The sequence below is a fragment of the Pavona decussata genome, unplaced genomic scaffold (genome assembly GCF_977016875.1).
Source record: "Pavona decussata unplaced genomic scaffold, jaPavDecu1.1 SCAFFOLD_315, whole genome shotgun sequence".
NCBI lineage: Eukaryota > Metazoa > Cnidaria > Anthozoa > Scleractinia > Agariciidae > Pavona > Pavona decussata.
Window position 1 is genome coordinate 302079 of NW_028145706.1, and position 20716 is coordinate 322794.

Consider the following 20716-nt stretch of genomic DNA (forward strand, 5'->3'; position numbering starts at 1 on the left):
AAGACGCCTTATAAACCGCGATTATAAGACTGTTAATAAGACTCTTTACAAACGGCGATTGTGACTCCTCATCAGCGGTGATTCGATTATAAGACTGCTAATAAACGGCGATCATCCATAAACGGCGTCTTTAACGCCGTTTCTAAGATTTCTTATCAAATGGATCGTAAGAACGCTAAACCTTATGAACGCTTTTGCTAATTCCATACGAAAACTGTTCTTTCGGAACACGTTTTCGTTACGAAAATCGACTTTTAACTCGTTAGATTAAGGGTCCTTACGCTTTAAGATTTGTCGATTTACGAACCCGTGAAGTCGTCTGCCCCCATAGCACACAATTACCATATCTTTCATGTAGGTTTTGTTAAGTTTTATTTCTTAATACTAACCCATTATTACATTAATAAATAGTAAATAAAACAAAGTAATCAATAGTGTTTCTTTTAAAAATGCCTAATTTAGATTCAAATGTCAACCCATCAAAAAGCATGAAATTTGATTTTCGGTTCTTTTCCGAAAAATAAGTGGACATTGTTATCTGTTTTAGGAAAGTTACAATTAAATATTGGAAATACCGTCACAAAAATCTTATCGGGTGAGATGATTTAAGCATCTTTGTGCTTCTAATAATCTGGGCGTTTTTCACACCCAAACCCTGGGTTACCGTAAACTTTAATTCTAAGTTAATAACTAATCAATACGGATGATGCACAGGATTCTGTCATATGGGAACGAGAATAGTAAAAGTTAGACTATTTTGTAGCATTTCCAATTGGGTATTTATTACTGGTACATAAACAGTGGATCTCGATCGAATCGCACAATCTTCAAAAAAGAAAGTGACCATCTAAGGAAAGCCAAACAAAATACAATGGAAACAGGGCCTGGTTTTTCGAGTAACGATAAACCGAGCTTAACGATGCCTTTGGCAAGTGTTCTAGATGAAAAAAAATTATTTACACAAATGAACAGCAAAAAGCGTAATGCGTTGTAATAAAAATAATTATGTTTCTTGGTTGTTGAATGTCACCTATGAAGTAAAAAAAAAAAGAGAGAGAGAACATACGGCATGAGTCTATTGTAGTTTTCGTGTTGGGTATTTCATCCTTATTTTACTTACATGAACAAATGTACAATCAAATTGTTTTTCAACTAATTTGGACTTTTGCACCGAATTTAAACCCTCCATGCCCACTAGTTGGTTTTGCGAAATCAATGCTCGTTTAATGGCAGGATCCTTGTTGCTAAGGCCTTATTCACGGAGAACAGAACAGTACTGCACATTTAAAAAAAAAACAGAAAAACCCATAGTGAGTGATGCACATAGTGATACTTACAGCTCCGCTGTTGTCTTGGTCATCATTGTCATCATTGTCATCATTGTCCAGTCGGGGCCGTTTAGAGGTTTCTCCCTAAAAGGAATTAAAAACCAAAACCCAAAGAAACTCATTACGTATACAACACAATAGTACAAAAATATGGAGTTCTAACATCTTAAAACAGTTCTCATGCTATCACTAAAGCACATCAACATAACAATTCCTTTTGCATTCTGGAAGAAAAGTCACTGTAACGTGGCTTGATGGCTAGCTGGCTATTCTAACCACACTTTTCGACAGCTTAAAAGTTAAGACGAGTGGGAGAACTTGCTATTCTTACAGTTTTTAAGATATCCTGCGAATACTTTGTGAAATGGTTGGTCTGACAATGCAAGGAATGTCAGAAGGCCAGTCACTTCTTAGATTATTCTTTGCGTTGATTTTATGTTTCTTTCAAATTACTGACCTGCTTTTGGATAGCAAGGAGTCTCTTCTGTCGCACCTGAAAAATATTCCCACAAATTATCAGCTTACATTCAAGCAACAAGTTCACCTCAATACCATTTGAGTGTACCGCATTGATGAAAAAATAAGATCGTTTAAAGGTAAGTATTGCATGCTGTATACAACACATCCCCAAGTCTCATCTCCTTCTTTGACTTTTTTTTCATTTCATATACTCTTCGCTTAAAAAATAATTTCTCTATGTGTAAATAGAGTACATGTAAATACATTTTACACAAAATCTCTGTAGCTTGTTATACTGATCTCCTTTTAAAGTTATATGATGTCACGTTTTATTGATTTAGACAAAAGATTATTTAGTACCTGCTCATATTCAGGGCTGTCCCTCTCAGTTTCATCCAAATCTTCCTGAAAAACACATTTTTTATTTGCATATAAATAACTAGAATATCCCGCAGAATAATAGTTCATGTTTTGATTTTGTACAGAGCAATACTCTGTGGCCCTATTACCTCCTTTGGAATCACGTTTACTCCCAATCAAAGGGAAGGAGAGTGGACGACTAATAGAATTGGGGCTCCATCTACAAGAGTTTATTCATTAATCAGAAGAAAAAAAGTCATTATAAATGTGGTGTTACGTACAAGACTTAGTAGTGACCAGTGACTGTCATTTACTTCGGACCATTTTAAATATATAAGTGGATGTTAAAATTAATTATCCCCTAAGGAATACAATTTTCTAGCGAAAGTGTGTCTAGCATTTTAATTAGTTAAGAAACAGGACCGAATCAAGATAGCAGGTGATTCATTGGCATCACTTGCCATATAATAGTCATCGGATTCAAATACTTAAAGACTCCCTTTGCAATCGAGTTATTGAAGGCCATCGGAGTCAGGTTTCTCAAAAACCGCTAGCACGTGTACAGCTACTTCCTCTTATTAAAAAGTAACTGATCAGGGGAATCTGTGATTGAATCTCGTGTTCGAAGGTGGCTCTTGCTTCTGAAACATTGTACGTAAACGCTAGGCGGTTACTAGCCAACTTTTCGTTGGCTCATGTTGTGCTGCAATCTTACAATATGGAAATCGTGACATTTGGACCAACACGTCAGATGCATGTTCAGCAATGTGGGAAATAGCATTTTTGTGATAACAAAGCGCCTCGTTGGTTCCTTATTGTTTATTCATCACTTCATATCCAGTGCGCGAATAATTAGAACATAGAAAAACTATGACAAACATTAAGCACAAAAGGTCAATGACTTAAAATAATTAACTGGAACACGATTGACAACGGTAACTCACTATCGCCGTCTTCCGGTTTTTTTGGAGTGGTCAAAGGGTTTTGGTGAACGTCGAGAGCAAGGGCTTAAATAACACCACTGCGAAAGAGTCAATTAAAAACGCCGTCGCGATCAGATTTGTTAAACGCGCCTCCGTATCAAAGTTTTTAAAATGCTTATGCGATCAAGTCCTTAAAATAGCCATTTAGATCAAGTTTCTTAAACCTACCATCGCGATCAAGTTCCTTAAAAACGCCATTGAGATCAGATTTTTTAAACATGCCATCGCTATCAAGTTCTTAAAAACGAAATCGCGGTCAAGTTTCTTAAAAACCCCATGGAGATCAGGTTTCTTAAAAACACCATCGCGATCAAGTTTCTTAAAAACGCCATTGAGATCACATTTCCTAAACACGCCATCGCGATCAAGTTCTTAAAATCGTCATTGAGGTCAGATTTCTTAAACATGCCATCGCCGTCAAGTTTCTTAAAAACCCCATTGAGATCAGGTTTCTTAAACTTGCCATCGCGATCAAGTTCTTAAAATCACCATTGAGGTCAGATTTCTAAACATGCCATCGCTATCAAGTTCTTAAAAACACCATCGCGATCAAGTTTCTTAAAAACAACATGGCGATCAAGTTTCTTAAAAACCTCATTGAGGTCAGGTTCCTTAAACATGCCTTCTTAAACTCATTAATAGTTCAAAGAAAGACAAAAGAAATCATGCACCGTGACGTGTTTGGATATCTGATGAAAAACTTCTCGTTTTTGCATCCTTAATTTCTCCTTCAAAGTCGGTTTGTTTGAGAAGTTACATCAAACACTCGTCACAGTGTCATCACAATATCAAAAACCTCGAAGTTCGTCAAAAAAACTCCGCTACGCGTCGTATTTTCAACTCTCATCTCGGTGTTTGATATGTGATGAAACACTGTGTCTCGTGTTTGATATATTACATCGCGATCAAGTTCTTAAAATCGCCATTGAGGTCAGATTTCTTAAACATGCCATCGCTATCAAGTTCTTAAAAACACCATCGCGATCAAGTTTCTTAAAAACACCATCGCGATCAAGTTTCTTAAAAACCTCATTGAGGTCAGATTTCTAAACATGCCATCGCTTTCAAGTTCTTAAAAACACCATCGCGATCAAGTTTCTTAAAAACACCATGGCGATCAAGTTTCTTAAAAACCTCATTGAGGTCAGATAACATGCCATCGCTTTCAAGTTCTTAAAAACACCATCGCGATCAAGTTTCTTAAAAACACCATGGCGATCAAGTTTCTTAAAAACGCCATTGAGATCAGATTTCTTAAACATGCCATCGCTGTCAAGTTTCTTGTAAAAAAGCCAACGCGAAAAAACCTGGCGCGTTCAATCCGAGAAAAACTCCAATAATAACGAACGAACAACATTAATCATTACAAACTCGGGCCAACTTGCGATGTCGAATTAAATTGGTTATTGCATTCTTTCTCCTGAATCTCTAATGTTGATGAGACAAGCGTACGACAGTCAATGTTCCCAGGAATGGTTTTGGTGGTGTTCACGAACCATGTAAAACGCTTTCAGGATGAGATTATGGTTTCAGTCAATTACAATGTCGTAAATTAGCCTGTACCACGAACCATGCGAAGGGAAACGTTGCTAAACCAAAATGGCGCGAAATGGAACTGGAGGTTACGCGCTATACGGTTACACGGTTGCAACAATTTGCTGTTTTCGACATACCAAGTTTGAAAGGAATAATTTGTTTTCTTCGAAATTATTGACATTTGTTCTCTAAATAATACGTATAACGCGCCAGTTCTTTTCTCTGTAACCACACAACAAGCATCAGATACTTAAAACGCCATGGGACCATCCAGTACGACTCATTTACGGTCATAATTAAGCAGTTTGCATCCGAATTCTTATCCCCTCCATACGAGGGTGGGCCATTAACCATCACATTAAAAAAGCCCTCGAAATCCGTTGCTTGGAACTCAACAAAATTAAGCTTTCAAAATGTTTCAAGCTTTCAACACAGGACACCCGACAACTCAAAGAAATAGCTAGAAATGTTACTTTTTTGTGCGTTAATCTTTGGGTTTGTTAGTGGGGAACTTATACAGTGTAGAAGAACATTTTTTTTACCTCCTCCTCGTTGTTATCTTGTGCTCCAGCCTCATTGTCACTCTATAAGTAGACAACAAAATGAATCATTCACAAAGTTCGTAGAAATAAACATTTTCAGGCCAGAATTTTTGGATACAATTTTTTGTTGTAGTAAATAAGTCCGTGAGTTTTAATGTGAAACGGTTATTTTATGGGCAATGACCTACATTCATTGTCGAGACAGACTATTTCTCTCTCAAGTCTTCCATCAAGTAACATAATTGAATTGTTTCGCTTGAGATTCTTTATTCGTGTTCATTATTTTTGCTTTAATAGAGCTTCAAAACCGCGGCGTGCATCATCAAGTTTTAAATTTGGTTCACATTTCTTCACAGCGCTCGCTCTTTAAAGAGGAATAGGAGGCTAGAGCCGCTTTCGGATTACAACATTGTCAGCCGGAAACTAAACAGAAGAACATTTCTTTTACCTGTTCCTGGTTGTCTTCCTGTGCAACAGTTCCATGTTCACCCTACAGGTAGCAAACAATATGACACATTCACAAAATTGGTAGAAAGAAACATTTTCGGGCGGAATTTTTTGTTGTAGTAAATAAGGTCGTCACTTATAATGTAATGCTTTTGTTTGTTTGTTTGTTTGTTTGTTTATAGTGGAAATGCACTTAGCTACCCAAAGCTATTTTACAGGCATTCCACTCAGAAATAACAGGAAACAAAAAAAAAATCAAATCGTACACAACATGTCAAAAAATCCCAACTAGCAGGAGGCAAACCAGCTGGCTATTTACAAGCGTGACCGAGGCTGGACTTGAACCCAGGACCTCCGGAATTCAAGTCCGGCGCCCTTACCACTAGGCCAACTTCTTAGCAATGACCAAAATGCCAGTAGAGATAATTTCTCTCTCAAGTCTTCCATCAAGTAACATATAATTATAGTATTTTGCTTGAAATTCTTTATTTTTGTTCAAAGAAATGAAAAATAAAAGAATGAAGACCCTTAAGACCGTTCAGAAGGCAATTGGCAATTACTGCCAGTATTTATATTTTGTGCAAGAAGCATCTTTTAACTTACAGTTCCTTCCTTTTTTCTTCTGTCTTCCCTTTCCTAAGACGAATAATGCGAGTTACTCTTGTTTCTGCTTCATTTCCAAACAAAACTCGTTGAACAGGGAAATGCATAATAGAAGATCTATATGTACATTGCACAGCGTACACTGTGCATGTACATCAATTACATTTGTGGGCATCATACACTGTATTTTCTTTGACTAAACTGACATGAGAGAGCAGATTCAGTGGACGATTTCTGGGATTTAACATCATAATGCCTAAGGGGAAGCATATACTCAATTCACTCCAGCCGACCCTACAATCATTCTCTTATCTGGCCTCTCATTTTACTGATAGATCCTGTCAATGCGGTAGATTCAGCTTCAGCTTGTGACCCTGGAAGGGTGTCCGTCATAGAGATCTTAAGGTGCCCAATACTAAACAACTTTTACCATAACCACATTTTGCATACATGTACATATTTTGATGCATTTGAACAACCTCTGTCAATCACTTTTGCCAATAAATGTATTTTTTTTTCTGAACCATTACAAAGTTTTGTGAATATTGTTAATGCACATTGGGTCTACATGTACATGTAGTATACTGAATCTGCGAAGATATGCAATTGAAGTGCCTTTTTGGGGGGGCATTTTAAACAAGAATTTTCTTAAGATGTCAAGTGTCTCCTAATGCCTGCCCTAAAGTGTGTCCGTTCGGGGACTGTTTATGTAACATCGTGTCTAGATGCATACTCATCTTATTGCAAGTTTACTCACCGATTCTTTCAATTGCCGATCTTGTTCTTGGCGTAACTCCCTGTTTTGCTGGAGAAAGGCCCTGTTATGAGAGAGTGTTGAAAGAAGGTTTTAAGTAGAGAGGCACACAGTATAAAATAGGCAGTTCATAAATATCACCTAATGGAGAGTAACTAACCTGGGATAAGACTCCTAAATTTGAATGGTATATAGGTAGAAGAGAAAAATTTAGCTTTGCTAAGCTTGCCTCTCTTCGCTCTATGCGCCGCTTAAGAGCTTGTTTACAGGCTGGAGAATCACAAAATCCTGGATCTCCATAAGTGCAGTGACTCCACTTCAATGTATGATGGTTTGCGTGTGTTGTCATGGCAGCAAAGTTGGGATGGCAATGTGTACAGGGTCCACAGTAAGATTATCTTCACTGGGAGTTAACTTCCATTTTCATGTAAGCTATGTGAACAGATTTTCTTTTGTTTTGTCCACCAAAAAGGCGTTTACGCAATCCATCTGGTCAGTATAGAGAAATTAAGTGCATCTTACCTTTGCGCCTGCACTGCCTGCGCAGCATGACAGGCCTCTGTTACCGCAGACCCAAGATGAGTTATAGCCTCATGTCCTAGAAAAAAGACAAGTTCAAAATAAATTTCTGTTTCCACAGTCCTAGATTAAAACACAACTACTCAAACAATACAAAAATGGTAAAATCCACATTTGAAAACACACCTGCAATTATGTCGCCCACAACCAACCTAGCTGACGACATTGTGGGCTGCATTATTCTTATTTCGACGTCGGGTGTGCCCAAGCTCCGTCTCTGTTTTCCACAGGCAATCAAGATAATAACAACATGTTTTAAAGATCTCACATTTGACTTAACAATGGCTTCCATTCATTCTATTTCTTATTAACAATGTTTGGATAGTACATGTACTTTCTATTTCCACCATAACAATCTCTTTTTGTTTACAAGATCATTTCATAAAAATGTCACAGTAAAGTGCATATGTATGTACATACCTTGCTCATCAAATTCAGATCCCATGAGAGCAACATGGACATTGCAATCTTGCAATCTGGCGACGCCTTCTGACATCATAAGGGTTCTGTAGTTGGATATATTATAACAAATGAGGCAATAGTTAAAAATGTATACATGACTTAAGTCTAAATCCTCTGCCTTGTAAAAATATTCACAATGACTCATGTGAATATCTGCACAATAATTTCATGATGTTTTTTTTTTCAAGAGTCTCCAGGGAGTAATGTTCTTTGAACACTCAGGCACATCAATCAAGATAAGATTAAGTCAGCATGTACATTCAAATTTACATCCAATGATAACTTCTGTAAATAGTCCCATCTTCTCTAGTTCAAACAAAGTACCAAAATGTCATCAAAAACCTTTTCATTAGTGAACCCTGCTCCCTAACTACCAACCTTAAGAGATCAGCAGCCTTTTGTGTCAGTCTGTATCTGATTAGACAGACAGGGGTTCCATCGAAATGACTCTGGAGCCGCATCTGTTTTAATTAATAATATACTTTCATGAATATTAACACTGATTTGTCAATCAAAATAATTTAATGCATGCATTCCTATTGAATGTTTACAAATATATAAACGAAAGCAAAATACAATCCACTGGACAGTTTACACTTGTAAGCATCCATTTGTGAAATTGCATAATAAGATCACAGCAGCCCTAAGAACAGATTTCCTACAAAAAAACTTGACGGCAATCCACAAAACTTTATAATTTACAAACATAAATAGATACACGTACGTAAACATAGATCTACGCAGTACACACTAGTCCTCTAACTCAACTACATTAATTATTTTGTACAATACAAACAAACAAACAAACAAAAAAAAGCAACTTCAGCCTGTATGCAAAAAAATATGATATACATGTACTTTATGGTTGCGACTATATTTTTCTCATATCACAAGAGGTCTAGCAATGTTGTGTGCAGGATGCTATAAATGGGGAAGTATTACGCGAATTTGATGTCATTTGAAAACCCAGAAACGTTTGCCTGCCAACAGAAACATAAAACAGTAATTGTGTTGTTTTGCTATAAATTATTATCCTGTGCAGTAAATTGTTGATTAATGCCTGTTACCAGAGACAGAGTTGGCCGGAATAAATTATTGAAACTTGAAAAAATTAATGTTAATCTACATGTAACGTTTTTCAAGTTTTTGCATTTTTGTTTCCAAAACGAGCTACAATTAACAGATCATGAGTTGTTCCTTTCAATAATTGAGTTGATTTCTTTCCTCTCGTTGTTCTAGAATTATTTTGTAGCTATGTGAAGGTCTTACATTGTATTTCAAAGAGGTCAAAAACCCCATGACACTTCCCCGTTAACAAAGGGCAGCCTGGCAATGTTTTACAGATTGCATTTACAGCATGTGTTATTTCATCAAGATGTTGTCCAAATTCTCACGTTGTATGCCCAGAATGGGGTCTGCGAAATCTGCGAGCCAGCGAGCCATGCGAGCCAGCGAGCCATGCGAGCCACCGTGCGAGCCATGCGAGTCATGCGAGTCATGCGAGTCACGCGAGTCATGCGAGTCATGCGAGCCACAGTGCAAATGTTAAGAATTTTTATTTGTTTTATTTACATTCGCGTGAGAAAATTTTGGACAAATTTTTTTCTTTATTTTTTTTTTTTCGTTTTTGTTATAATTTTTGAGAGAATTTTGCCCATTCAAAATCGCCCAAGATGCACAAAAAAATAAAAACATTACGCAAAAATTTATTAAGGTTCAAGACTTCAGAAAAAAAAATCCGAGAAAAACATACGGCTGCACCGCTACTCGAATAGGTATCTATTGACACATGTCATTCATTGATATCCACGTGGAACTTCATTCAAGAAAAAAAAAAAAAAAAAGAAAAGAACAGCACCTCGATCTCCGTGTGTTGGCGTCAAGAATGGTGAGTAAATCGCGCCATTTTAACAGGTTTGGTCTTTAGTCGAGAATCAGAGTTATCAGAACTCTGTCGATTGGCTGACTGCTGCATGTGGTTGTCCTTTCCCTTAGACAAGTCTTTCTTCAAAACTCGCCACTTGAGTGGCAGAGGCTGGTTTCGAGATAGCATTCGACCCACCAGCTGACGGCAAATGCTTCTGTTACGCTGATTCTTTTCAAATTGAATTTAGTGCGACAATATTGACTTCGCTCATCTTTGAGCACTCATTTATCATACCCTACAAGATTGGAATGACACTGACAATCAGTCCTGACGTGTCAATTACAGTCAACCCAGGTCGCGCGTGAACAGTATTTCCAAGAATGAAATGAACATTCGAATTTCTCTTTGTAATGTCCGACGTGTGAATGGAATGTTGGACATTTCTCTGGAAATCGTTCCGAAAAAGACGCATTAACTGAAAAAAAAAAAAAAAAGATTCAAAATACTTGGGAAACAATTGTTATTCTTGAAATATTCAATTTTGCAGTGTAAAGAAAAATTCATAGCTTAACACCGTCAATAAGCTAGGGAAATTTATACGGGAACTCTGAAATCTCGTTGGCGATTTTCAAAACTGACATGTAAATTTCAAAACTCCGTTCAAATTTCAAAAATATCGTTCACGCGTGACCTGGGTTGACTGTAACAAAAAACTGAAATATCATGGTTTGCGTTGTCCCACTGTAAGAATTAAATATTGCGATGTTATTCATCTTGTTCCGATGCTCTTGTTCTTGTTCTTATGTGAATGTTAAAATACAACAAATAAAAATTCTTAAATTTTATACTGTGGCTCGCATGACTCGCGTGACTCGCATGGCTCGCATGGCTCGCACGGCTCGCATGGCTCGCATGGCTCACACCTTGGCTCGCATGGCTCGCTGACTCGCAGATTTTTATCACTCCCCAGAATGGCTTAATGTATCAGTAAATAATTGAAACCCTGACCCTTGATTCACGGTCACCTTGATTCATCTTGTCTAGTTCTAAAATACAATTGAATTAAAAGACAAATAATAATGGAGGGGGGAGGATCATTTGATTGACGCATTAATTATCAATACAGTACTTGTATCGTTGTTGCGCACCCACTTGTGGGAAAACAAGTATGATCAACTATCAAATTAAAAGTACCATATGAAGCTTCGTATTCTTATGTACCATTAAAGTATAATCTGTTCATGTTGTCCTTCAGCAGCATGGTTAAAAATATATAAGACTGTTCTATTGAGGCCTTAAACTGCTGTTTAAAAGTTAAAACTAAAATCCAAGCTTTCGCCCATCAACGGCATGCAAGTGTGTATACTGTAAGTAACTACAGTACCTGTGTTGCTGTTAGGCACAGGGGAGTAATTCGTTGCCTAATGTTGTTGGCCCTTAACAAAGCGTCCAGCACTCCAATGTCAAATAAGGGACCACTTCTTGGATCTATACAAAAACAAACACAAAAATTTCCTCTTGTGGCAATTACAAAAACATCAAGTTAATTCGCTCAAATTGAAATAGTGTATAATCCTAGTAACTTGAACTCCGAAGGGAGACAAAAAACTGTTTGAGTTAACAGAGGTTCGAGTTATCAGGAAGCTGAGGCTTTCGGGTAGAAAAAAACTTTGTCTACATTTTAAAGAAAGAATTGGAATTGAGATGTGAGCATTATGAACTAAAATTTGTAAATGTGACAGCTTAACAGGCAGTGCATGTGGTTTGACTAAAGAGATCTGAAATGACTATCAAATGCGTATGTTGGTGCAATTAGAGCATTGACAAAAAAGTTGCATGATGTTTTCAATAACGGTTGATAAGTTAGCATCAGTAAATGTTTGCAAACTGTTAATCCAACTCTACATGTACACTGCATGTGTTAATAGTGTTTCAAACCAAATCGCTCACTCTCCAGTCTTCAATTTTAGCATAAACCTCTAAGCTAACTGGAACAAGCCAAGAAACAACTTACCTGTTTCAGCTGCTATTAGCACGTCTGGCATCTCTTGTACTTCTCCAACTTTGCAATAAAAGAGTTGTTGTTTATATTAAACAATTATTTATATTCATTTGAAATTATTCATATTTTAAAAAGTGCTTAAGTGCTACAAAGCACTTATTGCAAGACAAGTGTAAGTTTCCATATTAAACTTAGTATTATGGTGTCTGCAATAACCATGTGAACTCTACTGGGAATTCCAGCAATTATAAATCCTCAGGAGATGACTTTATACATGTAAATCTTTAGGTAACTCAAAGAGTTACGTTCTACACCCGTCAATAAAATTAATGTTTTGAGTGTGCATGCCACAAATGAAACTCTACCAACTGGTACAGCCGAAGGTCATAAGCTTGATCAGCAATATACATGTACTCCAAAGCAATTAAAGTACTAGAAGTTCTTCAAATATGAGTCTCGGATAATGGTTACACAACTCACCCTCTCTAGCATCTTTATCCCATGTTGACCTATCATCATCACGCCACGCGATACTGACCATGGGCACATTTTCAATTTTATCTACAAAATTGCAAACAGTGAAAGGCAACATGATTTTCTCTATCTCACCTGCCACTTCATCAGACATGGACATCAATAATCTTTGTTCTGGTCTGTATACATGGCAGTTTGCTCAAGTGGTTTGCAGACTTTATGCATAAGTGACTTAAATCCCATCTAAGTTCACTCCTTGGATAGGTTTCTTTACTATTGTTAGTTGCTTTCTTCTACATCACTTAAAGCTATACGGTGGTGCATTTGGATTGAATTCAATTATTGTTCCATGTTTTTTTTTCTATCTAAAATGGGTTCCAAATTAATTATTAATACACTGTTACCGTAGCAACTGACAAAAATTTGACAAACTACCATTCATAATAATTGTGATTGTTTTGTTTTCACTACTCTTGCCAAGAAAACAGACCACTTACCATATGATCTTCGATAAAGCTTTTCCACATCTGAAATGAAAGGACCTTCAAGTAAAATAAAAAAGCAAAGTCTGTGATTGCATGATAGAGTGTCCATACTGACTTTTGTCTTAACATGTACTTGTCTCCACCAAGTACTACCTATTACTTGCCAATAATAAAAATACTGTCTGTTGAGTGCTGATTTACCTTACAGGTGTAGTTTATGTTGTGAAGCCCAGACACAAAGTTCAAAGTTGACTAGTACTGTATTAAACAATATAAGAGTCATTGGGATTGGCTTGCAAAGAGCTCAATATCAACTTTTAAAAGGTATCACCTACATTTTCAAATTACATCCCCCACAGTTCCAGAGATTTCTCTGGATTAGTTATTTTCAATATTGGGTTGATCACACTGGTCTGTTATTCAATTGCGGAGCCAACAACTGTTAACATTCAAACTTATTTGGTGTTCAGAAGTGAATAGGCTTACAATCGTGCCTTAGAGCTAGTGCAATTTTGCAGAACCTTCCAAAACTTCACTTGCTCCAGGGTGGTTACACGATAAAGGTTAACTTTTAAAAGTAGGTTGGTTTGTGCATTGATGATTTGGAATACATTTTCAAACTTTTTATACACTGCACCTGATAATTGCTGCCTTGGAATTGGCGTTGATTGGTGTACATGAACTTCGTCTTCACTATCACTGACGTCAACTGAAAAGACAGTAAAACAGCTAAATACTGTTGCTGTATATGTATTTACAATGTACTGGCCTTATTGTTCTTAAAGCATTTGATTTTCATTGAAGAGTGACAGCTAGAATAAACATGTATGTTGAAACTGTAGGTAAATGATGAAAGTTGTTGATTAAGTGGTCCATCAAAATTAGTTTCCACTTTGCCTATACAAAAAAAACAAAATGACATGCCTTTTGCAGTAGAGTTATAATCTCAATGGTATTATTCAGACAAGGTACTACTTTTCAAAGACAACATACAGTAGAAAGTTAACTTGTGTCTTATCAAGTGCATTCCAGTCTGAGTAGTACATTCACATATACTTGAATCTTGTACTTTTAATACAGTCACTCAGAGATTTAATGTATATTTGTAAACGGATAATCTCACAAAATTACAACATTAAATGAGCAGTGCGCATTAACATACAAGTATTTACCAATGAAAAATTATTTTATTACCTGTATCTTCCCTTGGAATTCTGTTATAACCTGATATGTAACCGGCAAAAATAGTATGATCACATTTTGTTTTATTTTAGTTTTTCTTTTTATCTCAGAGATAGAAATTAGCACCTGCCCACTCACCTTGGTGAGTGTCAAATTATTGTAGTTGTGAATGTTTTGGTAACAAGATCAATCACCCATATAGCTAGTACTGTCAAAATTCATAGTTTCCAACCCTGTATATCATGAATGTAGTTGTGATTCTACAAGGAATAATCTTAGAAATAAGCTGACAAAGTCCAAATGTAAGGACAAAAATATTGTTCAAATGCTCTCAGGCAGCTCATCGAAAATGTTTTAATTTTCTATTTTTTATTTCAAGACTTACCTACAATAAAATAGGATTGAAAATAGGTCATTTTGCAACTCTAGCATCCCATTTACTTCCTGTCTAGATGTATTCTAGAAGAAACTTACTGAATTTGCCAAAGTATGGGTCATTGGCCCTTATAAGAGGCTAATGGGGATGCACCGCTGGATGGGGTCGCATTTTCCACCTGGATTGACTAGAATTGGGTCGCATTTTCAATAGAGTTTCTAGAAAGGGGTCGCACATTTTCAGATTTTTGGGGTGAAAAAATTCTATTAAGTAGGGATTCAAAATGGTCTCGGTTAAAAAGTTCAGAAAGTTGTTGTTTATTAAATGTAACAATCACCTTGCATTACATTCCGTTCTTGAAAGTAGATGCATAAATTGAAAGTGACTTAGTGGGGATCGCAAAAATTACATTTTCCCAAAAAGTGACTAAGATGGGGTCTATAACTGGCCACAAAATAGACTATAATGGGGCAGGGGCTCTGAGAGGCCAGCAGCACATACCCAGCAAAACTTTACCCCCCCCCCCCCCCCCCGTGCTCATTAGGAAGATACAACTAATGAAATGGTCAATTGACCCGGGAGTAATTACAATGTAGGTGAATGAAGGCTTATGCCAGATCCCAAGATGAAAAGAATGCAAAAATGTCCCACTATTCCAGCACTATTGCTCTAAGTGAGAAAGGGGGGAGGGGGTGGGCACAGCCGGAATTGACTGATTCATAATGCAAAGCCTTACTGAGTCATAGATTTATCTTGAAAATTTTTCAAATAAAAGCGGTTGTTGTTGTTGCTAATAACCATCACCGCATCGATGAAATTTGGAAATGTTCCAATGACATTATTTTATGCTTCAATAAAATCAAAAACATGCTGAGATTATGGTACAATTTCCAATTTTCATGTTGAAGCATTCCGAAGACCCCCAAAAGGACAGCACCCTCAATGTTTTTTTTTTTAAATAAGTTACATGCAATAACTTATTAACGCTATTAGTTTAAATTTATAATAACTTACTTTGGCCTGATGGTCCAGCTTGTTGATGATCTTCTTCGATCTCCACTTGATCGTCGGTGACAACATCTAGGCGTACGGTAGCATGAAAGAAAGTCAGAAACGCTATCAATGATTCATTGTAGTTCACGTTTTAAACTGATAAAACGATATAAACATTAGCCTACCCTCAATAATTTGCCTATTTTCGTCTTGTCGATTGTCGATTTCTTCCTCTTCTTGTGCTGGCTCTTCCGTTTGTTCTGAAGAGAGAATAAGAAGTTGATGTTACAATCACCACCCTTTTAAACAAATACATGTAAATTAAGATCTTAATTCAATGTTGGAAAGATGAATGCAACAAGCACAACAAATTAAAATGTTTTCTATTTCCCCAAATAAGCATTTCCCAATGCAATAATAACGCAGCCCTAATAAGCAGTTCCCGATGTCACCAGGTTGCAAAGCCAAACGTAACCTCGTGATCTTCTGGGGTTTTCCCGCCAAAACTTACTCTTGTATTAACTTCAAATTGGAAACGAGTGAAGGTATCAAAGTAAAAATTGAGAAAATAATATTTGTATCAAACTTTCCTGTCTACTTACATCGAGATATGAAATTAAAATTGCTTCATCTCAGTACAATTTCATTTTGAATCAGCCTATAATGCTCTCTGTTGAGTGAAAAGTCACCTATTGGCGTGAAATAAAAAGATGAACAATACCTTCCGAGCGTTCAGCTTGCTGGTTTTGTGCGGCGTTTTCTGCAGTGTCGTCGGCCCCATCTGTGAATTGAAAGAATACAAATAGAAAATCGGCTTTCCTCATAGTACTGAGAAAAAATTACTGTGTACTGTAAAAGAAGTTATTACCTAGTAAGTTGAGCCTCATGTAAATCTTCCTTGGGTTTCTACTGAAATGGAGTTTCAAAGTTGGCCCGCAGACCTCTCCACCGGAACATATTCGGTCGAGGAGTGTGGTGCTCCCGCACGATTTGTAAAAATACAATCTGAAAATTAGATAGATGTTATATTGGTTTATATGGAAGACGAAGGAATCTTTAAAGTGATTTAAATTGTATATATTTACCTTGAAAAATCTTCCGCTTCGAGTTGTGAACGGAAAGCGTGCACAAGCACCTCCTTCATGTGCTCGTTGGTGGCGTTGTTAGGGAAAACGATCTCTTTTACTCGCCCTGACCTTTCAAGAACATCGAAAGTTCTTGCTTGAGGGACCCGAAGAGGATCTATCCACCTCAACAGAACGGCTGTTCTTTTCAAGTTCCTGGCGCGTGTAGCTTGCGTCCTTTCAGCCATTGCTCTTTGCTCCAACTGCTTTCTCGCGGTAAATGGAAAACTAAAGTAAGGACGCGTAATCGTTGTCTTATTGTTTATGCACCCATAAAAGGTGTCAACGAACAATGAGCCATGAGGGTGTCAAGACTCTGATATCTTGTCACTCGAGTGTGAAAAGAACATTTGAAACGAAAGCTTACGCAGCTACTAAGTACTCTTATGGATATCATCAGGATTGCTTACTATAAATTTAAATTTGAAAAAATGAAAACAAGCAATCGCTGCGAGCACGTATCCGTTCAACGCTTCGCTCGCGCAACCTTGGGTGTAACCGATTAATTAGTCAACTTTGAATGAAATGAATTGTATCACATATCATTCGGCATGATTGTGTTACAAAACTCGAAGTACGCTGCTGGAGATAAGAGTGCAAGAAAAAAAAAAACTGGTCCATTATGAATCTCTTGGAGGTAACCGCTCTTTCCAATGGTCCTACCTTAGAACTGATTCGATGGCTACAGGGGCAAAATTTACTAGCCAATCCACTGAGATGTGTACCCTGCAATCAAGCGATGGAATTATCGGAAAGAAACCGAGAACATGTCGATGGTTATATATGGTGAGTTTAGTAGGATCTAGGTTAGAGTGGGGTTTTCGTTCCTCTTATTCATCTGCTCATTGTTTATAATGAAACTAGTACAGACGCTAATGTATGCGCAATGGCAAAAAATAATTATTATAGTTGTCGTCCTAAGGGGTAGAAATTTGAAAAAGTATTTGTTGCGAGCGCAATTCCCGCGGCGAAGGCGCAGCAAACGGGCTCCTAGAGCTGAAGTTGGAATAGAAGAGGGATTTTTAGACATAACTTGCGCAACTTCTGGTATTTACATAGTTGTAGAGGAATCTTAGTTTTCGAGGTGTCTTGCATCTGCAAAGTTGTCTTAGCGGCTTTCAAGACATCCCATTCACATGTGTGATGCATCCGGTCAAAGTAGCTAAATGTAGCGAGACCTCGTTTGACCAAGTAAAAGCACGCAATGTATTCAGTCTACAGCTAATAACTTTGCTGTTAAATCGTTTTTCATATTTAATTTTATTTTTTTTAAGGAGGTGCTCCAGGTGCCACTGCAAAAAATCTCTCCGCAATGGAAGCTTATTTGCAGAATTTCCAAGGCTCCCATTGGGAAAACTCTTGCTTTTACTATTTCTGTGGAGTGTCCGCGAGTTAAGAAAAACTGCAGCCGAGATGCTTGGTTTAACTAATAATACAGTTGGCAACGTTTATGGAGTATTCAGGCATTATTGCAGAAGAGATCTACAAGACCGTCCAATTATTCCATTTGGTGGGAACGTCTACATAGTAAAATGTGACGAGAGCCAATTCAAACATCAGTCAAAAGTGAGTACCAAAGCACTGACTATTTTGTCCAACTGTATGTTGCGGTAGCGACAACCCCGCTATCTCTAACACGTTTAAAGATTTTGTCGACGTTACCAAGGAAAACGAGTTTTAGTTGGAGTATACGGGAAAGCCGGACTTTTAAAAGCCTTCTAATACAGAAGTTTGCAGTATGTTTGCGCAGGATATATCCATGCGAATCAAGGTAGATCTTAGCAAGTGATTTTAAAACACAAAAACTTAGGAAATTGCGGGTATCATATTAAGCACTGAAAAATTCAAAAAGCGAGGAAACCAGACCCAAGGGAACGGCGAAAATGTCGAGCCTTTGAATTTTCCGATGGACGAAATTTGTTTTTTCTGACTAGGTTGCATTCAGGAATTAAATTTAATACGTAGTTTATGTCTTCCTTGTTCAGAATCAAAGAGGACGACGACCAAGGGACGACGTTTGGGTGTTTGGAATTATTTCAACCGAATACCGCCCTTGTCGTGGTTATTTCCAAGTGGTTCAGCAAAGAGACCGAGCTACTTTGGCCCCAATCCTACAGCGCGTTCTCCTTCCAGGCTCAGAGGTACACTCAGATGACTGGGCTGCTTATCGTGGCTTGGAGAATCATGTTGCTAATGTTCGTGTACATAGGACTGTTATCCATCGCGATAATTTTGTTGATCCTGTCACCGGCATCCACACCCAAGAAATAGAGTCCGCATGGGCAAGACTTAAATATTTCATTAAAAGGGAGAAAGGGATTCGACGAGAGGATATCCAAGGTTTTCTCGACGAACAAATGTGGAGAGACTGGAGGGGCCAAGATAACAACTTCAATAATTTTATTTCAATTCTGCCTAATTATTATCCATTATAGAAAACAGATACAGTCTGGAAACTAATCGATGATCAATGACGTCAGTGAGTAATGGATGGGAAATCAATGAAAAATAAAAAGATCAGTCATTGATTATTGGCGATAATCAATGAGTAATTGATGACTAGTCGATGTACAAAAATTTTGTGGCCTATCCGGATTACTCATCGATAACATTGATTCCTCATCGGTTACCTATTGATTACCCATCGATTACTTATTGCTAACATTATTAGCTTATCACAAGCAGTAATGGAGGTACTTTTTTTTTTTATTAAATAATCAAGTTTTAATAGACAAAAAAATTTTTTTTTTTCATTTTTAATTTTTGAGAGAAACATTTTCATGTAATTATTGATATAATATGTTTGCAATGCCTTATTTTCTATTTTAATATAATACTTTTGCGATGTTTTAGTAACGCACCTATCAATGTCTAGCCCCAATGAGGGGAGTGCAAGCATACCCAGGGGCTATTGACGATTGACATTTTCAAATATTTTGGTCAATAAATTTCAAATTCCACAGCCTCTGCCATTTCAAACCTTAATTCTTGTTCAAAATGTCCCCTTCCTTGGACAAAGTTCACAGGTCAAATGCCCCACTTATGCCCGCACTCTCCCTGTTGGGGCAAGATATTGATAGGTGCAAAAAAAGTAGCTGTATATTTCATGAATAAAATTGTGCTGCAAGATAAAAATTAACAACAACAATGAACATGGCTGAAAACTGCAACTGTGTCCAATCAGTAATGAAGCTATTCTATGATTGTCACATACAAGACAACTGTGACATTAGAAACTTATTTTTTTTTTAATATATATATTCAGTATAAAAAGAAACAGATCCAAACCTTTCCTGTTGTCAACTATAAATAAACAGGAAAAAAAATCCTGCAAAGAAACGAGGAGGGGAAAAAATATCCTGCAGAGCATTTAGAAGGGAAAAAATATGCTGCCCACCAGGCTGTTAGAAAAAAAAATTCGTGCTGACCAGAAATCACCCACCCTCCCCCCCCCCCCCCCCCCCCCTCAAAGTTAAATGGTCGGCCCTTAAAATGAACATTCAGCCATGAGTCGGTTCCATAGAAGTTTTTACTGGCACTGCAATCGGAAATTTCTTTTTCTAGAACCTTGAGGCTGACATTACACGAAGTTATAAGATAACTGGTGATAATTGTTTGAGCCATAACGTGCCGCTATGATTTAGCTATTGGTTCATCGTATATTGACCATATTTGGGGATTTTTGATATTGAAAAGCCAATAATTGATCCGGTACGTGATAACGTGTAATACTAATAACCATTCTGATTCACTATAGCGTGCTAAAAAGAAAACAAAAATAAAAAGGGACTTCACTAATGACTCCACTAATGAAGGTCGTGAGTTTCACGATATCCCACAACGGCTGCGACAACCACTGACCAAAAAATCGTAGCCTCTGGTAACGAGGATGCCTAATGATCCAGAGACTTTTTGGCGTGGTCATACAGAGAAAGCAGAATTACGCAATTACTCTTTGTATCCAAAAAAGTAACCGGGGAGAACCATGCTTTTTCAGAGATACCGTACAATTTCGAAAAGTAACGGCCCTCGTTACTTTCGTATTAGTGCTGGCCAAAGGGGCAGCTACTATCGGGTAGCCGCTACTTTCGGATGGTTAATACACGTTTGTAACTTGTTAAAGGCGTCAACCCACTTATGCATGTTATGAACTCTCCTCG

The 20716-nt window shown here is 37.3% G+C and overlaps 3 protein-coding genes across 3 annotated transcripts in view; 1 reads left to right on the plus strand and 2 right to left on the minus strand.

Annotated features, from left to right (window-relative positions):
* The window catches only part of LOC146454077 (proto-oncogene tyrosine-protein kinase receptor Ret-like), a 118970-nt gene that overhangs the window by 48123 nt on the left and 50131 nt on the right, over window positions 1-20716 (minus strand). The gene's annotated exons all lie outside the window — the stretch shown is intronic.
* Window positions 356-16744, minus strand: LOC146454079 (uncharacterized). Its single transcript, XM_085095895.1, has 23 exons — window positions 16518-16744; window positions 16301-16437; window positions 16154-16213; window positions 15618-15692; window positions 15454-15519; window positions 14076-14105; window positions 13519-13590; window positions 12894-12923; window positions 12403-12483; window positions 11935-11982; window positions 11305-11408; window positions 8432-8514; window positions 8012-8097; window positions 7718-7822; window positions 7535-7610; window positions 7016-7076; window positions 6259-6291; window positions 5657-5698; window positions 5209-5250; window positions 2148-2192; window positions 1786-1821; window positions 1338-1412; window positions 356-1030 (listed from the first exon to the last, which is right to left on the minus strand). The coding sequence occupies exons 1-23, from the start codon at window positions 16742-16744 to the stop codon at window positions 1004-1006; spliced, it is 1641 nt and encodes a 546-aa protein (XP_084952021.1). The 3' UTR covers window positions 356-1003.
* Window positions 15881-20520, plus strand: LOC146454080 (uncharacterized). Its single transcript, XM_085095893.1, has 3 exons — window positions 15881-17342; window positions 17831-18122; window positions 18542-20520. Exons 1-3 carry the CDS (start codon window positions 17179-17181, stop codon window positions 18989-18991), a joined length of 906 nt encoding a protein of 301 aa, XP_084952019.1. The 5' UTR covers window positions 15881-17178; the 3' UTR covers window positions 18992-20520.

Bases quoted from the DNA above. Each gene is read 5' to 3' on its own strand.
- LOC146454079 (XM_085095895.1), bottom strand. From the start codon at position 16,744: ATGGCTGAAAGGACGCAAGCTACACGCGCCAGGAACTTGAAAAGAACA. The intron at 16,214-16,300 runs GTAATAACTTCT...TTCAATTCACAG, and splicing joins CATGAGGCTCAACTTACTAG to ATGGGGCCGACGACACTGCA. The intron at 1,822-2,147 runs GTACTAAATAAT...AATATTTTTCAG, and splicing joins ACAGCCCTGAATATGAGCAG to GTGCGACAGAAGAGACTCCT.
- LOC146454080 (XM_085095893.1), top strand. From the start codon at position 17,179: ATGAATCTCTTGGAGGTAACCGCTCTTTCCAATGGTCCTACCTTAGAA. The intron at 17,343-17,830 runs GTGAGTTTAGTA...ATTTTTTTTAAG, and splicing joins CATGTCGATGGTTATATATG to GAGGTGCTCCAGGTGCCACT. The intron at 18,123-18,541 runs GTGAGTACCAAA...TTCCTTGTTCAG, and splicing joins AATTCAAACATCAGTCAAAA to AATCAAAGAGGACGACGACC.